The sequence below is a fragment of the Anopheles bellator genome, chromosome 1 (genome assembly GCF_943735745.2).
Source record: "Anopheles bellator chromosome 1, idAnoBellAS_SP24_06.2, whole genome shotgun sequence".
NCBI lineage: Eukaryota > Metazoa > Arthropoda > Insecta > Diptera > Culicidae > Anopheles > Anopheles bellator.
In genome coordinates this window covers 43,979,654-43,997,277 of record NC_071285.1, presented here as the reverse complement: position 1 = coordinate 43,997,277, position 17,624 = coordinate 43,979,654, and the positions used below count along the sequence as shown (strand labels likewise).

Below are 17,624 nucleotides of genomic sequence, written 5' to 3'. Positions count from 1 at the left end.
GGCCCGATTGTTTTCAATACAATCTGGCGCGCCTGAACGAGCCACGATCGCGAACACTTGTGTATAGGTACGCCAATTTTGTTCAGTTTCGTTGACATTTGCAAACAGTAGAGGCCTTTTCATCGCGTGCCTTCGCTTGATGACAAACTAGAAGCGAATTATTTTCTTGGCATGATTCAAACTGTATTCACTTTTTGTCCGTTGTGTTAACCATTCTCTTCCAGTTTCGATATGTTCGAAATTAGCTGGACATTCCGTTCCGAGTGAAGCAAAATTTCGGATTCGAAAGAAAACTACTGATATTTTTGTATCTAAAATAAGTCTTTTTTGAAAATATTGCTACAAGTGCTTTAGCATTTTTAAACCCTACCTAAAACATACAAATTTGTTCATTTTGAACTATAAACTAATCTAATATCACATACTCTCATGTGGATATTAGTAACCGCCGAGCTCGTGTTATACAATCACATTACATTCACTACGATCCATTTTATCATTTAAGTTTCTAAGTGTTAAGTCTGTGTGTTCTGGTTTCAGCCATTCCTCCCGCTACAACACTTTTGAATAGTGAGGAAACGCCTTGCGTTAGATCTGTATCATTTCTTGTAGAGGGTTGTTTTCCGATATTTTTTTTTCTTCCCTTACCAACCAACACTCAAATTAACACCCAGCGCTTTACCGTAGGCTCTGGCATTCAGGCACCGTTTGTCTAGGACGTTTCTATTTCACCCTCATTACCAGACCGTGTCTCAAATCAGTGCAAATTGTCGTGGGCATAGAGCGCCGCTTCCATTTTAAGGGATACTCGGAGATATGATCTGCGGAACTTCCTTAAAACTACAAGTAGAACTTCCGACAGTTTGTATACTGCAATAAATTAAACTAAAGCGAAATGTGAAGCTGAAAGATGAAAAGAAAAATGTATGCGAAGGACGACGATGCGGTAGCATCCTACATTAAACAACTTAGCAGGCAAATACGCAAAATACAAACAAATCGATTCTAAGTAACGCTTCGCACCTAGCAAGGGTGCCGATAAGTAGCAATCGAGGTAAAACGCATGCGTTCAAAACAATGAACCCGAATGGTTCCACGAACTATATATTACAGAGAGGAGGGAAAAGCTTCCAGTAAGGCAAATCAGGAACCTCGCCGTGGGGTGTGCCGTGGTAACGGTGCTATCTACATCCTACGACGTATTACACGAATACAGGAACTTAGTGTTGGCTATGGCCAAAAGGACTGTCTGTCCGCGCGATTGCTCGATGCGCTGCCGAAAAGACGGCGTTCGATGGGCAAATGCCGATGAAAACTAACTGGTAACTGGGAAGGGTTGTGGGTTTCTGTTTCAGAAGACTGCATATGGTGGGTTTGTACTATTTTTCACCAAAGGAAATGTGCTCGGAGTTAATCTCCGTTTTTCCGTTTCAACACCCGGGCAGCCATCTGGTTTCGTTGCGGTATCCAAGTTTCACACCGTATCATTGGCAGACCCATCCCACCTCGACAGGTTCTATGATCTAGTTTGCTTGAACTTGCAGCAATCTACTTGTGGCTGTGGCATTGGCTATGGTTGGACGCTGTAGGCGTTGCACGTACACACACACACACACACACCCTGGGTGTTATCACACCTGAAAAGCCTTGACGGGGAACGTAGCTGCGCGTGTGGATATTCCTCTTACGGGAACGGTAAGTGCCTCTCGCACGAGGCATCTTGTGTTCCGTCTTTTAATCGGTTTTCCTCTTCCGGACTTCTCTACCGCCAGTGAGCACCATTGAGCACCCGGCGTCACAGAAATTTGCGTTCCACAGTGCCGTTGACTCCGCAAATCCCTCATTTACGCTCGCTGGCGGCATCGCCACACGCGTTCGGGAGCTTGCGGTACGATCCGGCGACGTCCTCTATATCTTCCAGCAGGAACTGCTTGTCCTCTTTCTGCGTCTTTTTGAGCAGCTTAGTGTCGAAGCATGGCTGTTTGATGAAACATTCAAAGAAAATAAACAGTAAGTAAGATACCGCGTGTGAGATGGTCGATGCAGGATCGATGATCGCCTTACCGTTTCGCAGACGTTCATGTTGCAGCAGTTTTCTATCGTAATCTCGCACTGCGTTGTCGGCGGCCGGGAGGTCATCGGTGTAACCACCATTTTCTTCGTGATCCGAGGTCTCGGCGGTTTCATCATGCGATGCACGGTGACGACCACGATCGCCAGCAGCAGAAACGAGACGGTGAAGCAGAGCGAAGTGTATACGACGGTGCGGTTGAACGACTCCTTGCAGTAGGTCACTTTTGGCTCCATGAGCGGTAACGTTTTGGAAACGCTAAAAAGGGAAACGCGAATTGTGTTACAAATTTTACTAAATTCTTTTGTGCTGGTACGACAATAAATTTGCCAAGGAATATCGCACTCGTCTAAGCAGAAATCTGAAACCAATTCGGTTTGATCCCATTAGGTTTAGTTTTGACTCTCGAACTATCTCTGCCGATCATGCCTGAGAGAGCAGAATACCATTCCGTCGTACCCTGTTCGTTGCCAAGGCAACACGTGACGGAGAGATCTTCGCTGGATCAAAATTTCAACTCATTATCCACACCTTATTCACCGGTGTTGATTATAACAGCCGGGCATTGCGCGCAATTTTATAATCAAATAAAAAATCATGAATTCACCTATGCAAATAGCTTGTTATGTAACGAACAGGATATATGACATTGAAGCTACACACTGCGGATGCTGCTGACGAGTACCGTCGGCTGTTGTCAGCGAAACAAGCAGCGTCTGTTACATTGTAAAAACACATTAATCAAAAGCGTCCAGCCACTCTCTCCTAGCGTTCTGTAGTTAGATTACAAACACAGGCGGAGCAAAACAAACAAAACCTGTCTTGGCCGCTGCTAAAAAAGTAGTAAAGACCGTAATCAACTCACCCCAGACAGTACTGATGCCACTGCGGATCGTCGTTATACGTGCTGCACAGTCGGACTGCAATTTCGCATCGCTTTCCCGCAAACTCCTCCCCACACTGGCACTCAGGGACGGTCTCGTTGCTCAGCGTACACTGGCCCCCATTCAGGCAGTAATTGTTACAGCTGTATTCCTCGCACCGATCACCCCGGTAGCCGGTTTTGCAACGGCACCGCGGTAGCTTTCCTTCGACGAAACATTCGCCGTTGTAACAGTAATCCGTGCCACAGATCGAATTCTCACACCGGGATCCGCTGAACCCGGTGTTGCCACACAGGCAAAACCGATCGTTGGCGGTGTCGGTGGTGTTGTGGAAGAGGCAGCGCCCCCCGTTCAGACAGAACCCATCGCATCGGTTACGGTCGCACCGTTCGCCCTCGAACCGAAAGTCACACTCGCAGCGCGGTTGATTATCGCGCCCGATCAGACACCGTCCCTGGGCGCAGAAGTTGTTGCAAATGTCCACCTCGCAAAATCTTCCCCCGTACGCCGGAGAACAGATGCAGGTGTTGGTGTTGTGGTTAATCGTACCATTGTTGAGACACACGATCAGCTGCCCATTTTGCGCCTCCTTTAACAGCACCGTCGGTGGTTTCGAGCGCTGCACGTTTTCCAGGATCTGACTCACGACCGCCCGGCAGTCGGGATTGTTTTTCTGATGCTCGAGCAAAAGGGTGGAGCGTAAGATCACGGCCGACGGGTGCTCGCCACGGTACACGGTACGCGTGCGGTTCGGGGATTCCTTGTCCGTCTCGTAGATTTCGTTGTTCTCCTGATCCGTCCAGTAGATGAAGTTGTTTTTCACCGAAATGTCAGCCGGCAAGCGGTCGAGCCCGGTGAGCAGGGTGTGCTGATCGTTCACCTCCAGGTCGGCGCTCTCGATCGAGTACCGCCGACCGTATTTCTTCTCCACCCAGTACAGCCGGTTGCGATAGTGATCGACCGTGATGCCTTTCGGGAAGTAGACCTGGTTCTCGTGCACGTTCAGTATGGTTCCGTTCAAGTCGGCTCGCACGATGTTGGACGTTTTCGGGTAACAGTTTGTCCAGTAGAGGTGCCTGCGGCACTCGTCAATCGCTAATCCCGCCAGTTCGTGATCGGATCCGACCGTAGCGATCACTTGCAGTGGTTTAGCAGTGCTCGACTTGACATCGCGAGTGTCGCGTGAGGTACTGTTCGTCACCACGTCCACGGCCAAACTTGCCGCCTCTCCGCTCGACAGAAGAGGATCGATCGCCACGGAGTAGACCGATCGGGACAGCTTTTCAGTCCAGTAGAGCTTGCGCTCGAGATGATCGAATGCCATACCGGTGATGTATGCCGTTTCGGTGCTGGTGGGTAGCAGCTTCGACACCCGATGTAGCTCATCGGCATCGTCATAGTCGAGGGCGAAGATGCGATGCTCCGGGTGATCGAGATCGGCAAAGTATAGCTTACCCATCACCTCGTCGTAGGCAAACGCCGATATACGGCTGTACTGGTGTGCGGCCGATGAAATCTTGCGCCAGTTGGAATCGAAAAACAGAATACCGTTGTCCGTGGTTACGGCCGCCTCTGTTTTAGGAAAAATGAAGAAAGTAGCAGAAAATTAGTAAGTGCAACTATCAATCCAGAACCAGGGAAATGCTTTTCGAAGGATAGCGGGGCTACGACAGTTAAGCCGCATGCGGCGACACACTATCAGCTCACGCAAGATCTGTCCAAAGAGCGTGGATACATTCGATGGCCGGCGAAATAGACCGATAAGATAGGCAGGTGGTGGGGGGGCTATGCTGCTGTTTAGAGCCAAGCAAAAGTGACCGCAAACTAGCACTACATGACCGTACAACATGGGAGACCTCGTTATCTGGGACTCTACCGATTGGCGGGAGCGTGAGTAACGTTGTTGGGAACTTTTAAGCAACACGAGCAACCGTGAATGGAAAACGCAGACACGGCCAATTCTTACACATGACTTCAATGACGACAATGGTGGACGCCGTGAGTAACATGCCGTTCGATCGTACATGATCGATAGCAAACTGCTAAGCACCTGAATGGGTGCATTGTTTCGTTTTTTTTCGCATACATTGCTGAAGAGTTGTTTTTCTTCGGTTCTTTTTATTTCGTTATGCAATATTCCCGATGTAATTGATAAGATAAAACGATCGGCTGCCACTTTCGCCAAAACACTATCGCTGTACGTTACAATGTTGCAAATGACATCCGCCGCGCAAAATCGTGATCCATTGATTCATATGCCCGACCAATTGGAACGTATTCAGTGAATCCTCCTAAAACCATCGTACAACATCTATACGTATTGCGTGCTGAATGGCACAAAACCAAAGCCTCACCTTCACATGGACCACACCAAACGCAGAAGGTAAAAACGCCCATAAACCTAGATTGCTCTAGGATACGGTATCGAAATTGCTCGACTTGGTCTCTAATTTGCGAATGGCGTCTTGTTGCGAAAAAAAAACAATAAATTGCAACCTAATACGTCATCTGGCCGAGTGGAGTGTAAAGTAGCACCACCATCAGCGCTTCGGCGTGCCGTTTGACCATGATGTGTCTTGCCAAAGGGGAACGCGAGCGAGCGGAGAGGTGGCTAGCTAGTGAACCTTGGTACCGATCGAGAGCCTCGCTTGGGGCCGCCTTGGGCTCGGAGAGCTTCAACCGTCGGTTTCATGTTCCGCCTCGTCAAACCGCCACACGTGGTGCCACCTTCTTGCAATTTTGAATATGCGGCTAAATGTGGGAAACGAAGAGGGAGTTCGGAATTCTGGAGTTTCCTGTTTGTGAAATCGAATACAACTATTCAGTGACACCACAGGTACCGTCCATTTCTCGGAACCGCGCCTTGATCCTGTTTCTTGCTGCGCTCTGTGGTTTCGCGTATTACAGCAGGGGCACGAAAAGCGAACTGGGACACTAATGGGTTTCGGGTGCATACATTATGAAACTGTTCCGCACTGAGCTAATATGTAACGACCTCAGCGGTCGTCTAGACATAATAATTAAGACGCATTTATACGTCAATAATAGGATAGGAGGAAGCCAGATCTTGGCCAGTTTGATGACGCGTGCACTCCTGAAACACTCCGATAAGGGCAGGCTCGCCGGCAAGGCAAATAAATAAAAAAGCAGAAATCTACATACTCCTGTTTATATTCCCGTGAGCCACACACAAAAACATCCTCTCGTGAGAAGTAAACAATAAGTAGAGGCCAACAAAAAAACAAACGAAAGCGCCATGGCGTGCGAAGAGCCATTTACGTCGGAGCGGATTAGACTATCGGAGAAGCGTCAGTATCGCTCTGCCGGAGTGCGCCTTGATGGATTGGCTTTTGCGTCGAAGTGCATCTACCTTTCAAATGGACTCTGTCGACCAAAAAAGAAATACCTACGAGTGCATTACTTGTTTGACTTTCGCGCCATGACCTTCTATCACCTGAACCTTGGGCCTCCGCCTGGGCAGTGATAGGGAAGCGCGAGCAAATGGACTCTACACAGTTCAGAGCTCTTCTTTCAGGAACTCACCATTCCAAGCAATTCAGGCGGATACGACCAGCGGTGATTGCCCTCGGTTCTGGTCATTCGAAACATTCTATGGCACTATACAACCCCAAAAGCTTTGTGCCAAAGTGACGCATCCCTTTACACTGCGCGCGCGTACGCACCTCAAATCATTTCTAATCAAGTTCCCAAAAGCCTGCCTGAAAAGGTGTAACCCCGCTCTGGAGCCATTCCTTATCCTGAATATCACGCGGAGCGCACTGGGCACCCATCACCTGCCACCGTCTCCGTAGAAGAATCTAAAGTCTCGCGGGCTCCCTTTGAAAGGTGCCGTCAGTCAGCGCCCTGCGATCTAATCGAACTGCTAAAAAGTCACGTCACAATGATACCGCGGCCCTGACATTAGAGATGACGCTGATTAGACGGGGCCCACACCTTGCGAAAACGAACAACGTACAAAAAATTGGCCAAAAACGGCGGCGAAAAACATTAGGACCGATGTTTAGGAGAGAGGCGGTTCACCGAGGAACCTAATCATTCGCCGCCGGCAGGAACCGTGTGTCTGTGTGTGTGTGTGTGTGTGTGTATTTTTTGCAAACTGATAACAGCAACAGGGCCCCGAAAAGCCTGAGATGCAGGCATTGGCGGTGAAGGCAGCGTGCGTGCGTCCGTCAAGAGGTGTGTGCGACACGTCGATGACTTGTGTTATCGCGCGCCTGCCGCCGCCATGACGGGCGGATTGCGAACCGCGCGCGCACTGGCAAAGCCCGGGGTCCGATCAACCAACGGCCGAGTCTGCCGGTCCTCTCACACCGCACGTTTAGGCGCCAGTTTCTTGATGTTACATAATCGAAAAAAGGACGAGAGAGGAATTGTCCAGCTCAGCTAAATTGAATGTGCTGGAGCACGCGGCATAAGGAAGCATGTCTCCATCGGCTGATGACTGGGCCCGATTCATTGATAGCATTAATTATGTTGCACCCATTCTCCTCCTGGTGGCGACCACCCGACAATTGATTGGCTCCGGCACGGACGACGGCGACATAGAACACGCAACAATTGATTTGACTTTTCAAATAGAACACGAACTCGCGGTTGTTCCTCGCACAGCGAAACAGCCTTTTTGGACCTCTGCCCCAAATCTAATTTATACGTTAAAAGGATAACAATTGTGCCCAAGTGTCTGACAAACTGGGAGTACACTCTAAATTCCACCGTAAAACAGGCAGAATAAATCATGAGGCCAGTCGAGAGCAGAGCAATGCAAGAAATTCTCTCATAGCATTTGGTTCATCGTGTTCCAGTTGAAATCAATTGATGGCCATCCCTCCGTTGGAGTGGAATCGAGTCCCCGGGTCCGACTCGCGTCCACTCGCGTGTCATCAGTGCTTTGCGATGTCGCGTATTATTAGCATTGTAAATGCAACGTCGTGGTGCGACCCAACCACCAATCGTGGCCGGCTGTGGCAAGGCAAGGGCAAGAAAACGAAGGACCTAGGACACTTTCGCTTTCCACATCCTCGACGGGCAATTACATTTATTGATCCTTGACGCATGACCCACCGGCGGTGGTAGCCTTGTGAGCAAATTTCGGGCGATGATTCGCTTCCTGTGCAAAGCTTAGCCGAACAGACGACGTGAGTCGGTGGGCGCGAAAAATCGAACGCGAAACCATGCGTGCGTAAAACGGAACTTTGAACTCGGCCCCCCCCCATGTGCTGGCGGACGTCACACGTTCCCGCGTGAGGATCGCCACCCGATCTCCGCTTGGATCGGCGTTGGTCACGTACGCCATCGGCGCCCACTGCTCGGTGTGCGGCTGTTGCTATTGCTGTTGCTGCTGGTTGTTGTATTTTGACAGACCGCGGGAGGGAGGGCGCAGAGTGCGAAAACGCGAACGAAGCAGAATCAACTCGCGCTCGCCGGGCACGAGACCCGCGGTGGATTGAAGCGCGGTTAAAGGAATGCAGAAAATTTGCAATGCTAGCAGGAAGTGTAGTGGATCGATTGCGCTTCAAACCCCCGTTCGCCGGGAGTGATCGCGAGCATCGATCACAGGCCCAATCGGAGAGCAAACCTGGGCCCCGGTGGCGATGGCTAGTTGGATTGGAATGGTTTTTTTTTTAACCGCCATCGGTGCACCACTGTTTCTTATGCCCGATTGCGAGTCGGTCGACGCCGAGAACGCATAACGGAAGCACGCACACACCGCGCGAGAACCGGAACCGAGGGGTGGCCAGGGGTCAAATCGTGCCACATTGCCTACACGGAAATCGTGATCGTGAGTGGTTGATGGAGATCCAAAGTGGTGGAGATTGTCGGAACAGGAAGCTTCTGAAACCCGCGGGTTCGGTGCGCCACCGTTACTCTCGGAGGGCAGCGAAAGTACAAGCCGTATAACCTTGCCAGAAACAACAAACCACCGATTGACTGTCGGTCCCATTTGTCAGCCATCGGGGGAGGTTCAAGAACCTCAAGAAGGTAAGTGGTTTCTTCTAGTTTAAACGATACTCTAGTACTTCTACACTTCCCTCGACGGCTGTGACCTTGAATTTTTTCATGAACTGCCGTCATTCGTCACATGCACACAGGTCGCGAATGTGTAACGGCGCAATGATTTATTCTGTATTTTTTTTAATGACGAAATTTGCCCACCAATGCGCTGATAAGGCGCTGGGGCGAAAGTAAAAAAATATTTGTCACCTTGGCACTCACCATCATCCTCGCAACAGCAGTTTGTGCGAATTCCTCAAACTTTTTGTTTTGAGCTACACAGTGACAGTGAAAACCTCCTCCGGTGCGGTTTTCGCCAGCTTTGCGATAAGATTTCGGAGTAAGTTTCTTCCCATTGTATTGGTGGGAGCAGCCAAAAAAGGAGCGATAACCGAGTCGCCTTTGCTCGGGACCAAAACCAAGATAGAAAACACACCACCGTGTAGATATGATGCTGAAGACGCAAAAACACATGATTTCCAACACGCATTTTCAGGTTAAAGATGCAAACCTTAACGTGGTTGCACAATACGTCAGGGTCTGGATGGCCGGTGCTTCCCACAAGGATTTGGGTGTTGGGAATTTCCTATCCGCGCTCACCAGTGTTTACGTGATGGGCAATCGATTAGAAACAGTTGCGGTTCTGATGCGGAGATGTGGGCCACAGTCTTAGAAGTCAACCATTGGGTCAACCATTTCAAAACACAAACAACATCCAATGGTTGGCACTTCAAGTGCATGTTCCTATCATGCAAGGGCAACAGGAAGCGGAGCTCCTGAAGGCGCAAAAGTGTCGATTGCATGTCAAATAAATCGAAAACCATGCCATCAAACGGGAAACTTTTGCGCAGCGCGGGTAAGCTAACCGTCAATTCAAATGCCCACCAACCACATGGTTCCCTGCGAGTGCAGCACACGGGGTTGTTTTGACGGCATAAACCACAGGATGTGGTGCGAATCACTATTATTTCGCGATTTATTACGTTTTACGAGCTTTGCGATGCAAACACTCAATTGAGGCTTCGGTAACGTTCGAATGTACCTTGACCCAGCCTGTTGCGAATATCGTGCGGCACAGCGATCGCCACGATCAGTTGGACGCGTGCGAGCGAGAAACAATCTCCAGAGACAAGCCTGCCTCCCGACAATCGCGATCGCTACTTTCCAAAATGTTTTAACCATTTGCCAAATCTGCGAATTGATCAACGGACTCGGCACGGATGAATGTCCGCGCGGTGGCAGAAGGCAACCAAGCGCAGTAAAAACGAAAAAGCCGAAATGAAAGCACGAGAGAGGGCAAAAGCCATTTTCGTCTTTACTTTGGCCGTCGTGACCACCATCTCGTGCACCCGCCGAGATACGTTTGTGGTGGTGGTTGGCGTTAGATAAACCGCAGATCTAACACATTTGCACCAGTGCCCGCGTTAGAAGAGAAAAAAAACGAACAGAAATTGGCGAAATGGCGAATTGTTCCCCAGTCACCGCGGATCGTTTTTTACATGTGCCTGGTGAATGGCGGAGCGAAAAAAAAGATTGATGTTTACAAATCGCCAGAGGTTACGTCGCATTTCAACATTAACATAAACCATGCCTTCGGCGCAATTTGTAAGACAAATTTGGCGATCGGGTGGGGAGACCACGCGAAACTCTGTCGAGTCTTTCGCTGAAACGCCCTGCTGACACTACAGATCGGGTTTGGACTTTTTCCAAAATGGCACTCAGATCACCATTGGGCGTTATGACAACTTTAAAGTCGCTTGATAAAAATCCGGTTGGCATTGGTCTTTGGCGGCTGCAAAAATAATAAACAGCATACTAGGGATTGTAGAAAGATGCTTGGCGAAGTTGCTGGCCGTTAGAATTTCTGGCCAGCCTCCTGCGATTCAATTTTCGCCGTCCGAGCTACAAAATTACACCACAGTGCGAAAGCTCTTAACCAGCGCGCCCATGAACAAAAAAAAGGATGCAACAATCCGTTCGCGGACGACATTAAGTAACTGCAGAGTGCGTTCGGGCATGTGTTGGCGGTTGTCGTGTGCCGAAAATGATTATTTTTGGACGTCCCTGTGAAGCTTTACTGCTTCTGCTGGTCACGAGCACCGTCGCTGACGACGAGCACTAAATGCACGAGTCTCGCTAGAGCACAAATCGGTGGTTTCTTACCCCATTCGGCTGTGACATAACCGTAGCACGACAGGAGCGCCAGACATCCCAATGTGAGTGCTGTTTTGCTGGTGGAACCAATTTGCTTCATCCTGCTGCGCCGGAACTGGAGAGTGCGTTAGTTCGACGTCGCCAACCGTTTTCACTATCCCGGCCGGAACGCACGCGTTTTTCACCGGCACGTTACGAGGGCGGCACCGGATTCGCACTCCGACGACCCGAGCGAGTTGCGCAAATCTTTTTGCACTTCAATCGACGTGCAGAGGCTGCCGAAGGACGGTAGAAGGGTTGGCTACGATAACAATTCACACATCACTAATCGCGGGCAAACGGTCGACGAATCCGCACGACTCGGTATTCGGGGTTCGATTGATCCGTGCGGAACCTTGCTTTCAGTATTTGTATCGACTGTCACATTTGACTGCGTCAGAGTTGACGGAACTTTGACAGCGATGGGCAACAACAACAAATGTTCATTCAAATGTTCATTCAAGATTTCGCGCACACGCAGTCGGAAACGTAAAAAAGGAATTTTACCTATTTAATAGAACACTCAACGGATTGGCGCCAGCAAAATGGTGTATCAAGGAACAATAAGTTATGCGTACATACAACATTTAGCTGTGGTAAGTAACACACCACATCGATGGTATATCGATCAATTGCATTAACGTAGCGTTCGCCGTTCAAAGGAAACGAGGCGTCGCGTCGAATCTCTGGATCTGCCGTACGAAGATGAATATCGCAGTCATCTGCAGTACCTGGGAAGCAAAGAAAAGGTAGCCTTAATCTTAAAATTAATACAGATTAAAGATTTTTAGTCCAACCAACCAACATTTCGTCATCACGCAGTGCCTGCTGAAGTTGAGTTTCGTGCATTGCCCTTGGAACATTGGTAGTGCCCGATTGCTTGCAATATTGCAGGAAGCAGACATATTAACGGCCAGCGAGTACATTCTAAGGTCGGTGAGCTGTCGCGGTTCTCTGGTTCGACGCTCTGTTTTAATATTGAATATGTTAACAATTGTAGCATCGATTGCGCCGATTTAACACAACAAGTCATGAACGATCTGCTGGAAACTGAGTACAGTCTTCTTGCACACCTAATTTCTTTTGCCTACAAAGGTAAGCTTTCAACCGTCCGTGCACCATAATTCCAGCACTAATTTCGGACCAAATTGTTGGATTACAGAAAACGATCGTTCTCTGGCGCTTGCGAATGTTCTGAAGGGATGCTTTCGGTCACTGTTGACGGATCTGAAGCAGAATCCCAACGTCATTCCTACTAATTATTTAGCCTCACTCAAGGAGCATTTGCAGCCCGATGAGCTTGCCTTGGTGAAAAAGGAACATTTGCAATTGCTGTTGGCAAACTCGGAAGAGGTGTGTTCGGTGGATAAAGCGTTGGCCGAGCAGGATCATTGGCGTGATGAACTGCAATGTCTGAATGGATCGATTCTCGACGGTATCATCAGCGAAATTCTACTTGATGAGACAAACTGCATCGATACTCTGCAAAAGGCATTCGAAAGCTCCGCGGGAATGTCGCTGAAATACGCACTGTACATATTGAGCGCGCTGTCCAAAAGCGTTGGGGAGGGCAGTGAAAAGGGAAAACAGCTCAAAGATTGGATCAAAACAATGTTCCGTGAAACCATCGAAACCGGATTGACCAGTAAGTTGAAGGGATTGTTACTATTGGCACGTGAAATATGTACCGCCAACGAAGCGATACTGGGCACCTATGCGTCGTGGTACAAGCACACGATCGGTGAAATGAAGTACAACGTAACCAAGAATCAGTTCGTAAGAATGATAGAAATGTTAACTGCCGTGCTACCGTTTGAAAAAAGCCTCCAGATGCTGGAGATTCACTCAACGACTGCTATTTCTGCACCGGTAAAGTGTAATCAACTCGTTCTCGACTACAAGCAGGCCTGTCGGGTGCGCATCGTTAAACTGAGCGCACCTCTCGATCATTCTTTAAATGTTGAATAATCCTAACCAATCATTTGTGTACTTTATTCTATTTATTCGCCGCTCTTGCGCCCCATACCTGTATCGTGTCGTGCTGGAATTGTATTGTCACATTCAAAAGTATTAGCGCTTTAGAAAACGCTGTAAAATAAAGCATAAATCCTAAACATTCATAATGCGGATTGTTTTCGATCTCGTCGTTCCTCCTCCACTATCGATTTGTTTCGTTCGTCCCAAATTGTCACACCATCGCAGGCGCATATTTTTTTATAGTTCTCGAAGATACCTGCCGACCTGGCGATGATGCCACAGCCCAGACGCCTGCCGCTGTCTGACGATTCCGCAACCACCACCGAACGGCCAATAAGATTGTCCACGTCGAGTCGGCTGTTGACAAACCGTATCGTAGCCCTTCCGCTGGAATCGGAGCTGATTTCGGCAGAATCGTAAATATCCCCCACTGAATCACATCCCTGAGAGATGTCGCCGCATTCGTGTATGTTCAATCGGTATTGCCCGTTTTCCGATAGCCCGTCGATCGTGCCGTCAACAACGGTCCCTTGCCGTCTGCCCGACACACTGGCCGAGGAGATGGCGCAGAATCGAACCACACCTTGCACGCCGGTAGATTCGTTGCCGTGGGCAACCATTGCTACTGCGGATTGACCTACAATGGAGCAATTGATTAGAGAACTCGGACTTTTTCACTTCATGATGATGAAAATGAACCTCCGAAACCAGTCAGTACGGCCCTTCGTCCGGTTGCTTCGATGCGTTTGTGAATCTCAAGCCACGGAAGTGCAGTTTCGACCAAGACGCTTCCCTTCGCAACATCAATCTCTACGTTTTCCACATCAGCTAAGGATTTTCTTATCGCATTAGCGCATTCCGCACTCCGAATTTGGGCAGCAAATTCCATCTATCGTTAAAAAGGCGGGTTTATTATATGTACTTTATTATATGCTCTTTACTTACTTTTATATTTCCTTGATCGGTCATTTTTTGCTGACTAAATATCAATTCCTTCAAAAAGTTGATTAACATTAATCGTTCTGGAAGAATGATGTGCGGTTTATGGTTTATTTACGTTTGCGACCAAATTGTCGATTTTATGGTTGCCAGACCTAGCGAAATCTCATGACGATTCGAAACACTGATTCACCGCCTGGGCCAATCAGCTGACATTCGGGCTGTCAAAGCAACCCTCGTAAACTCCGAGTGGAAAAATGGTTGTGTGGGGATACGCGTTTAATGTTAATTTTTGTTAATTTATTGTGTGGTTCCTTTTTTCTGCTATAAGGCAGGTGTAAATTTGTATTCCCTTTGGCTAGTAAGCAGCCTTTTGCGTAAGCAGTACACGCGTGATATTGTGAATCTCTCATCTCCGGCAAGCAGCAAAAGCAGTGATCGCGGAAGTGGCCTGTGTCGAAAGCAATAGTGATTTGTGTGATTACTGGTGTGGGATCGTATCGATAGCTGCTGTTTATCAGAGCAACCCGATCATCTAACTCACAGCAAGGACCCAACATTCCGGTTTCTTCGTTGCTAATCCTAGATCAGCGCGAGACTGTTTTCCTACGGGAGCGAATATAATACAGTCTCGAAAAAGCGTATCTGGAGCCTGGAGCCTATCTTCCATTGAGGTAAGAAAGTTGACGAAAAGGTACTTGCAGAGTGAAATCGCTTTGCCACGATCTAGCTGACTCATGCATCGTGAGGCTGGACGCGGTGTCCTCAGCTTTCGAAGTCAATGTTTCTTCCCGTTCAAGGATATCCGTGCCGTCGATGCCGTTATTGGTCAAGTCGCTTCCGCGACACCTTATTCTCCCGCGATATGGAGGGTGCTCGTTTTTGTTTGGTGCCTCGCTAGATGGAGGGAGGTCACGTAGAACGTATGAGGAGACGTCGTCTGTTTCTTCTCGACGACTGTGACTGTTTGCGTTGTTCTGTTCGTGGGGGGATCGACGCAGGGGGGTATCGCATTTCTATCAGGTGCACCGCGAAAGGGATGAATTTCAGACACGTCGGGCAGTCTGCTGCTTTTGCGGATCGCCCGAGCACTGTTTAGATGGGATTCCGTTTGATTTTACAGTCTCTATTGTTACTACACAAAACTAGCAATGGAGCGTAACGATCAACTGTCGCCGACGGACGATCAACAGGTTGCCGATCATCATCATTTACCGAACGAAGAGCATCATTCGACGGAAGCAGAGGCGCAACGACACCGGCACCAGCAACCGCCCTTCAGGCTGGCGTTGGGAGCAGATTCGGAAATGAACGTTGCGGATGCCGCTCCACCCCGTGGCACCGCCAATGGTTTGTCCTAGACGATCGGTGTATTTTGTTTTAGCAATCTGGCAAAACAATCAGTTCACTTCCTTTTTGCTCTTCTTTCCCCTTGTGACACTACTGTCCGGATGCCTATGCTGTGCCCTTACCTGTTTCTATCGCTGTTTCCTATCTGTTCCACGAACAAAAATTCCCTTTTGCTTTCTTTTGACATACATGTGAACGATCGAACCTGCAACGCAAATTTATCTCTTTGTAGACATATGTTTTCACTATCTACACCATGCATGTGGCTTAAATAACTCAAACAAATCGGATAAATCGAATTGTATCCCTTACGGAATCTCAATTTTAAATGAACATAACTTGTTGCTTGTCGATTTCGTTGGCGGTTTCCTAACGGCACAGCAACACTAGCAACAATATGTGACAATGTCCTGCCATTGATCTAAACTCTAGGTTGGCAAACCCTGCCTTGTTATCTAAGAAACTACTTAAGTATTGCTTTGTTTGTGTTGGCAAGAGTCAAATGAACCATTTGAACGGAGTGAGTTAGTCTTTCTCCGGAGTCTTGGATGGAATAACGTTTTCCATTTCCAGTCACATTTTGCCGCTCGCTCCGGAACTGATTGAGCGACTCGGTTTCAGCAAATGGTGTAAATTGGCCAGCAATAGGTAATTGAAAAAAAATACAAACATGTTACATCGAAACCATTCCTACCACCAGCATCAGGAAGGGGCGCACGCAAGGTGCGGGGCTCCGGGCGTTGCTTGTCGATCGAGGCGCATTCGGGAGCGTGGAGGCGCACATTGCCGGCTCGTGTTTCTGTGCACTTTTAAAATTATCAGCGCCTCGTGGTTGGCAAATGGGTGGAAGCGATAGTCTAGATAACGATAGCTCTCGGTATGCACCTTTGAGTCGTTCAAATGTTTGTATTTTTATGATTCTCCCGTTTTGTTTGACTGTTGTGACTTTCTTCTCAGCTTTTGCACGTTGCAGCAGCATGGCGATGGCACACGGTTTGCCGTGAGGCAAATGTCCAAATCCGGCACACATTACTCATGTCGTTTTTTAGCAGCAAATGAAGGTTGCGTTTTATTTTCCTTTCGCCGTATTTGGTGGCATTGGTTCGGTTGGTCTTGCCAAGTGCCTAATCCTTACTGCCCTCGGTTCTACCGGGAGTTTTATAGGCCATACCAAAAGGGAAGAGTGGAAGTTGAATGATATAAATTTAATTCGTAGCTTAGCATATCATATGACCACCATACAAGATATCGAAACTAGTAGCACGTTGTGTGATGTACCAGATCCACCCGGCATTGTGTTTGGTTACGTGTCTACAATTACCTTCCACTTTCGGAAGGCATTTCATCGCAGGTGACATAGAGCAGGCCTCGCACGGAAGGACGGCATCACACCTCCTTCTCACCCTAAAGTCCCGGATGCTGTACAAATGGCGTTGTGGTCGATGGAACACCATCATTCACCTGGGAGAACCCGTTGACAAACATGTTGTTGGTCAGCTCTCTGGTCCTTGTACTGGCAAAAACAGCGCACACAGCCGTGCGTGCGATTGTTTGTCTGTTTCTATTTGCCACTCGACTGTTAGTGTGTGTCAGTCGGCCCCTGGCTGGCGATTGCACACGGTTCTCGGATCGGTCAGAGTACGGTCAGCAAAGTACGCCAGTAGTGTTTTTGGCGCAGGTCTGGTAACATCGTCGCTCTAAGGTGGCAAAATGTTTGAAGTGATATTCTTGGAACGAATGGAGATCGAACATCTGTTGCGGTATCTTGACCAGCTGGGCGCCAGTCCCGAACACAGGTCGCACTCGCAACTGCACCGGATTCGATCCCGACGTATTAGTGAGTTTTGTTTTGAGCCATCGAAACTTTCATTGAACATTGTGCATTACGGAACGCTGCAAATCTAAAAATGGGCAATACTTTGCTAACGTTTGGGCCCACTATGAATCAGACCGTTTGAAAGATGAAGAAGTGCGTCCAAGATTGGTCGGTTGGTCTTAAAGTTGATTTTCTTTTTTACGTAGTACGTTTTTCAGCGTTATCAATAGAGTCCATTCGTCGAACATTGTTGAGAAAACTTCGCTGTTATTACGCACATGTGAGCCGTGTTAAGAATACATCTAACTCAATGGTTATCATTATTAGAACGGACAGAGCCGTGTTAAGCACCAATTTGAAGTTTTGCACTCAAGTTGATGCT

At 48.4% G+C, this 17,624-nt stretch overlaps 3 protein-coding genes across 3 annotated transcripts; 1 reads left to right on the top strand and 2 right to left on the bottom strand.

Moving 5' to 3' along the window:
- Positions 1-334: 334 nt before the first annotated feature.
- LOC131206752 (protein cueball) lies at positions 335-11,469 on the bottom strand. The gene is made up of 4 exons (XM_058199425.1): positions 11,131-11,469; positions 2,937-4,527; positions 2,065-2,329; positions 335-1,978 (listed from the first exon to the last, which is right to left on the bottom strand). Exons 1-4 carry the CDS (start codon positions 11,219-11,221, stop codon positions 1,841-1,843), a joined length of 2,085 nt encoding a protein of 694 aa, XP_058055408.1. The 5' UTR covers positions 11,222-11,469; the 3' UTR covers positions 335-1,840.
- Positions 11,470-11,644: 175 nt separating this feature from the next.
- LOC131206288 (uncharacterized) lies at positions 11,645-13,269 on the top strand. The gene is made up of 5 exons (XM_058198795.1): positions 11,645-11,756; positions 11,823-11,909; positions 11,983-12,092; positions 12,161-12,255; positions 12,323-13,269. The coding sequence occupies exons 1-5, from the start codon at positions 11,706-11,708 to the stop codon at positions 13,126-13,128; spliced, it is 1,149 nt and encodes a 382-aa protein (XP_058054778.1). The 5' UTR covers positions 11,645-11,705; the 3' UTR covers positions 13,129-13,269.
- Positions 13,149-14,212, bottom strand: LOC131206296 (copper chaperone for superoxide dismutase). Its single transcript, XM_058198807.1, has 3 exons — positions 14,083-14,212; positions 13,837-14,026; positions 13,149-13,774 (listed from the first exon to the last, which is right to left on the bottom strand). Exons 1-3 carry the CDS (start codon positions 14,149-14,151, stop codon positions 13,278-13,280), a joined length of 756 nt encoding a protein of 251 aa, XP_058054790.1. The 5' UTR covers positions 14,152-14,212; the 3' UTR covers positions 13,149-13,277.
- Between the last annotated feature and the right edge of the window lie 3,412 nt (positions 14,213-17,624).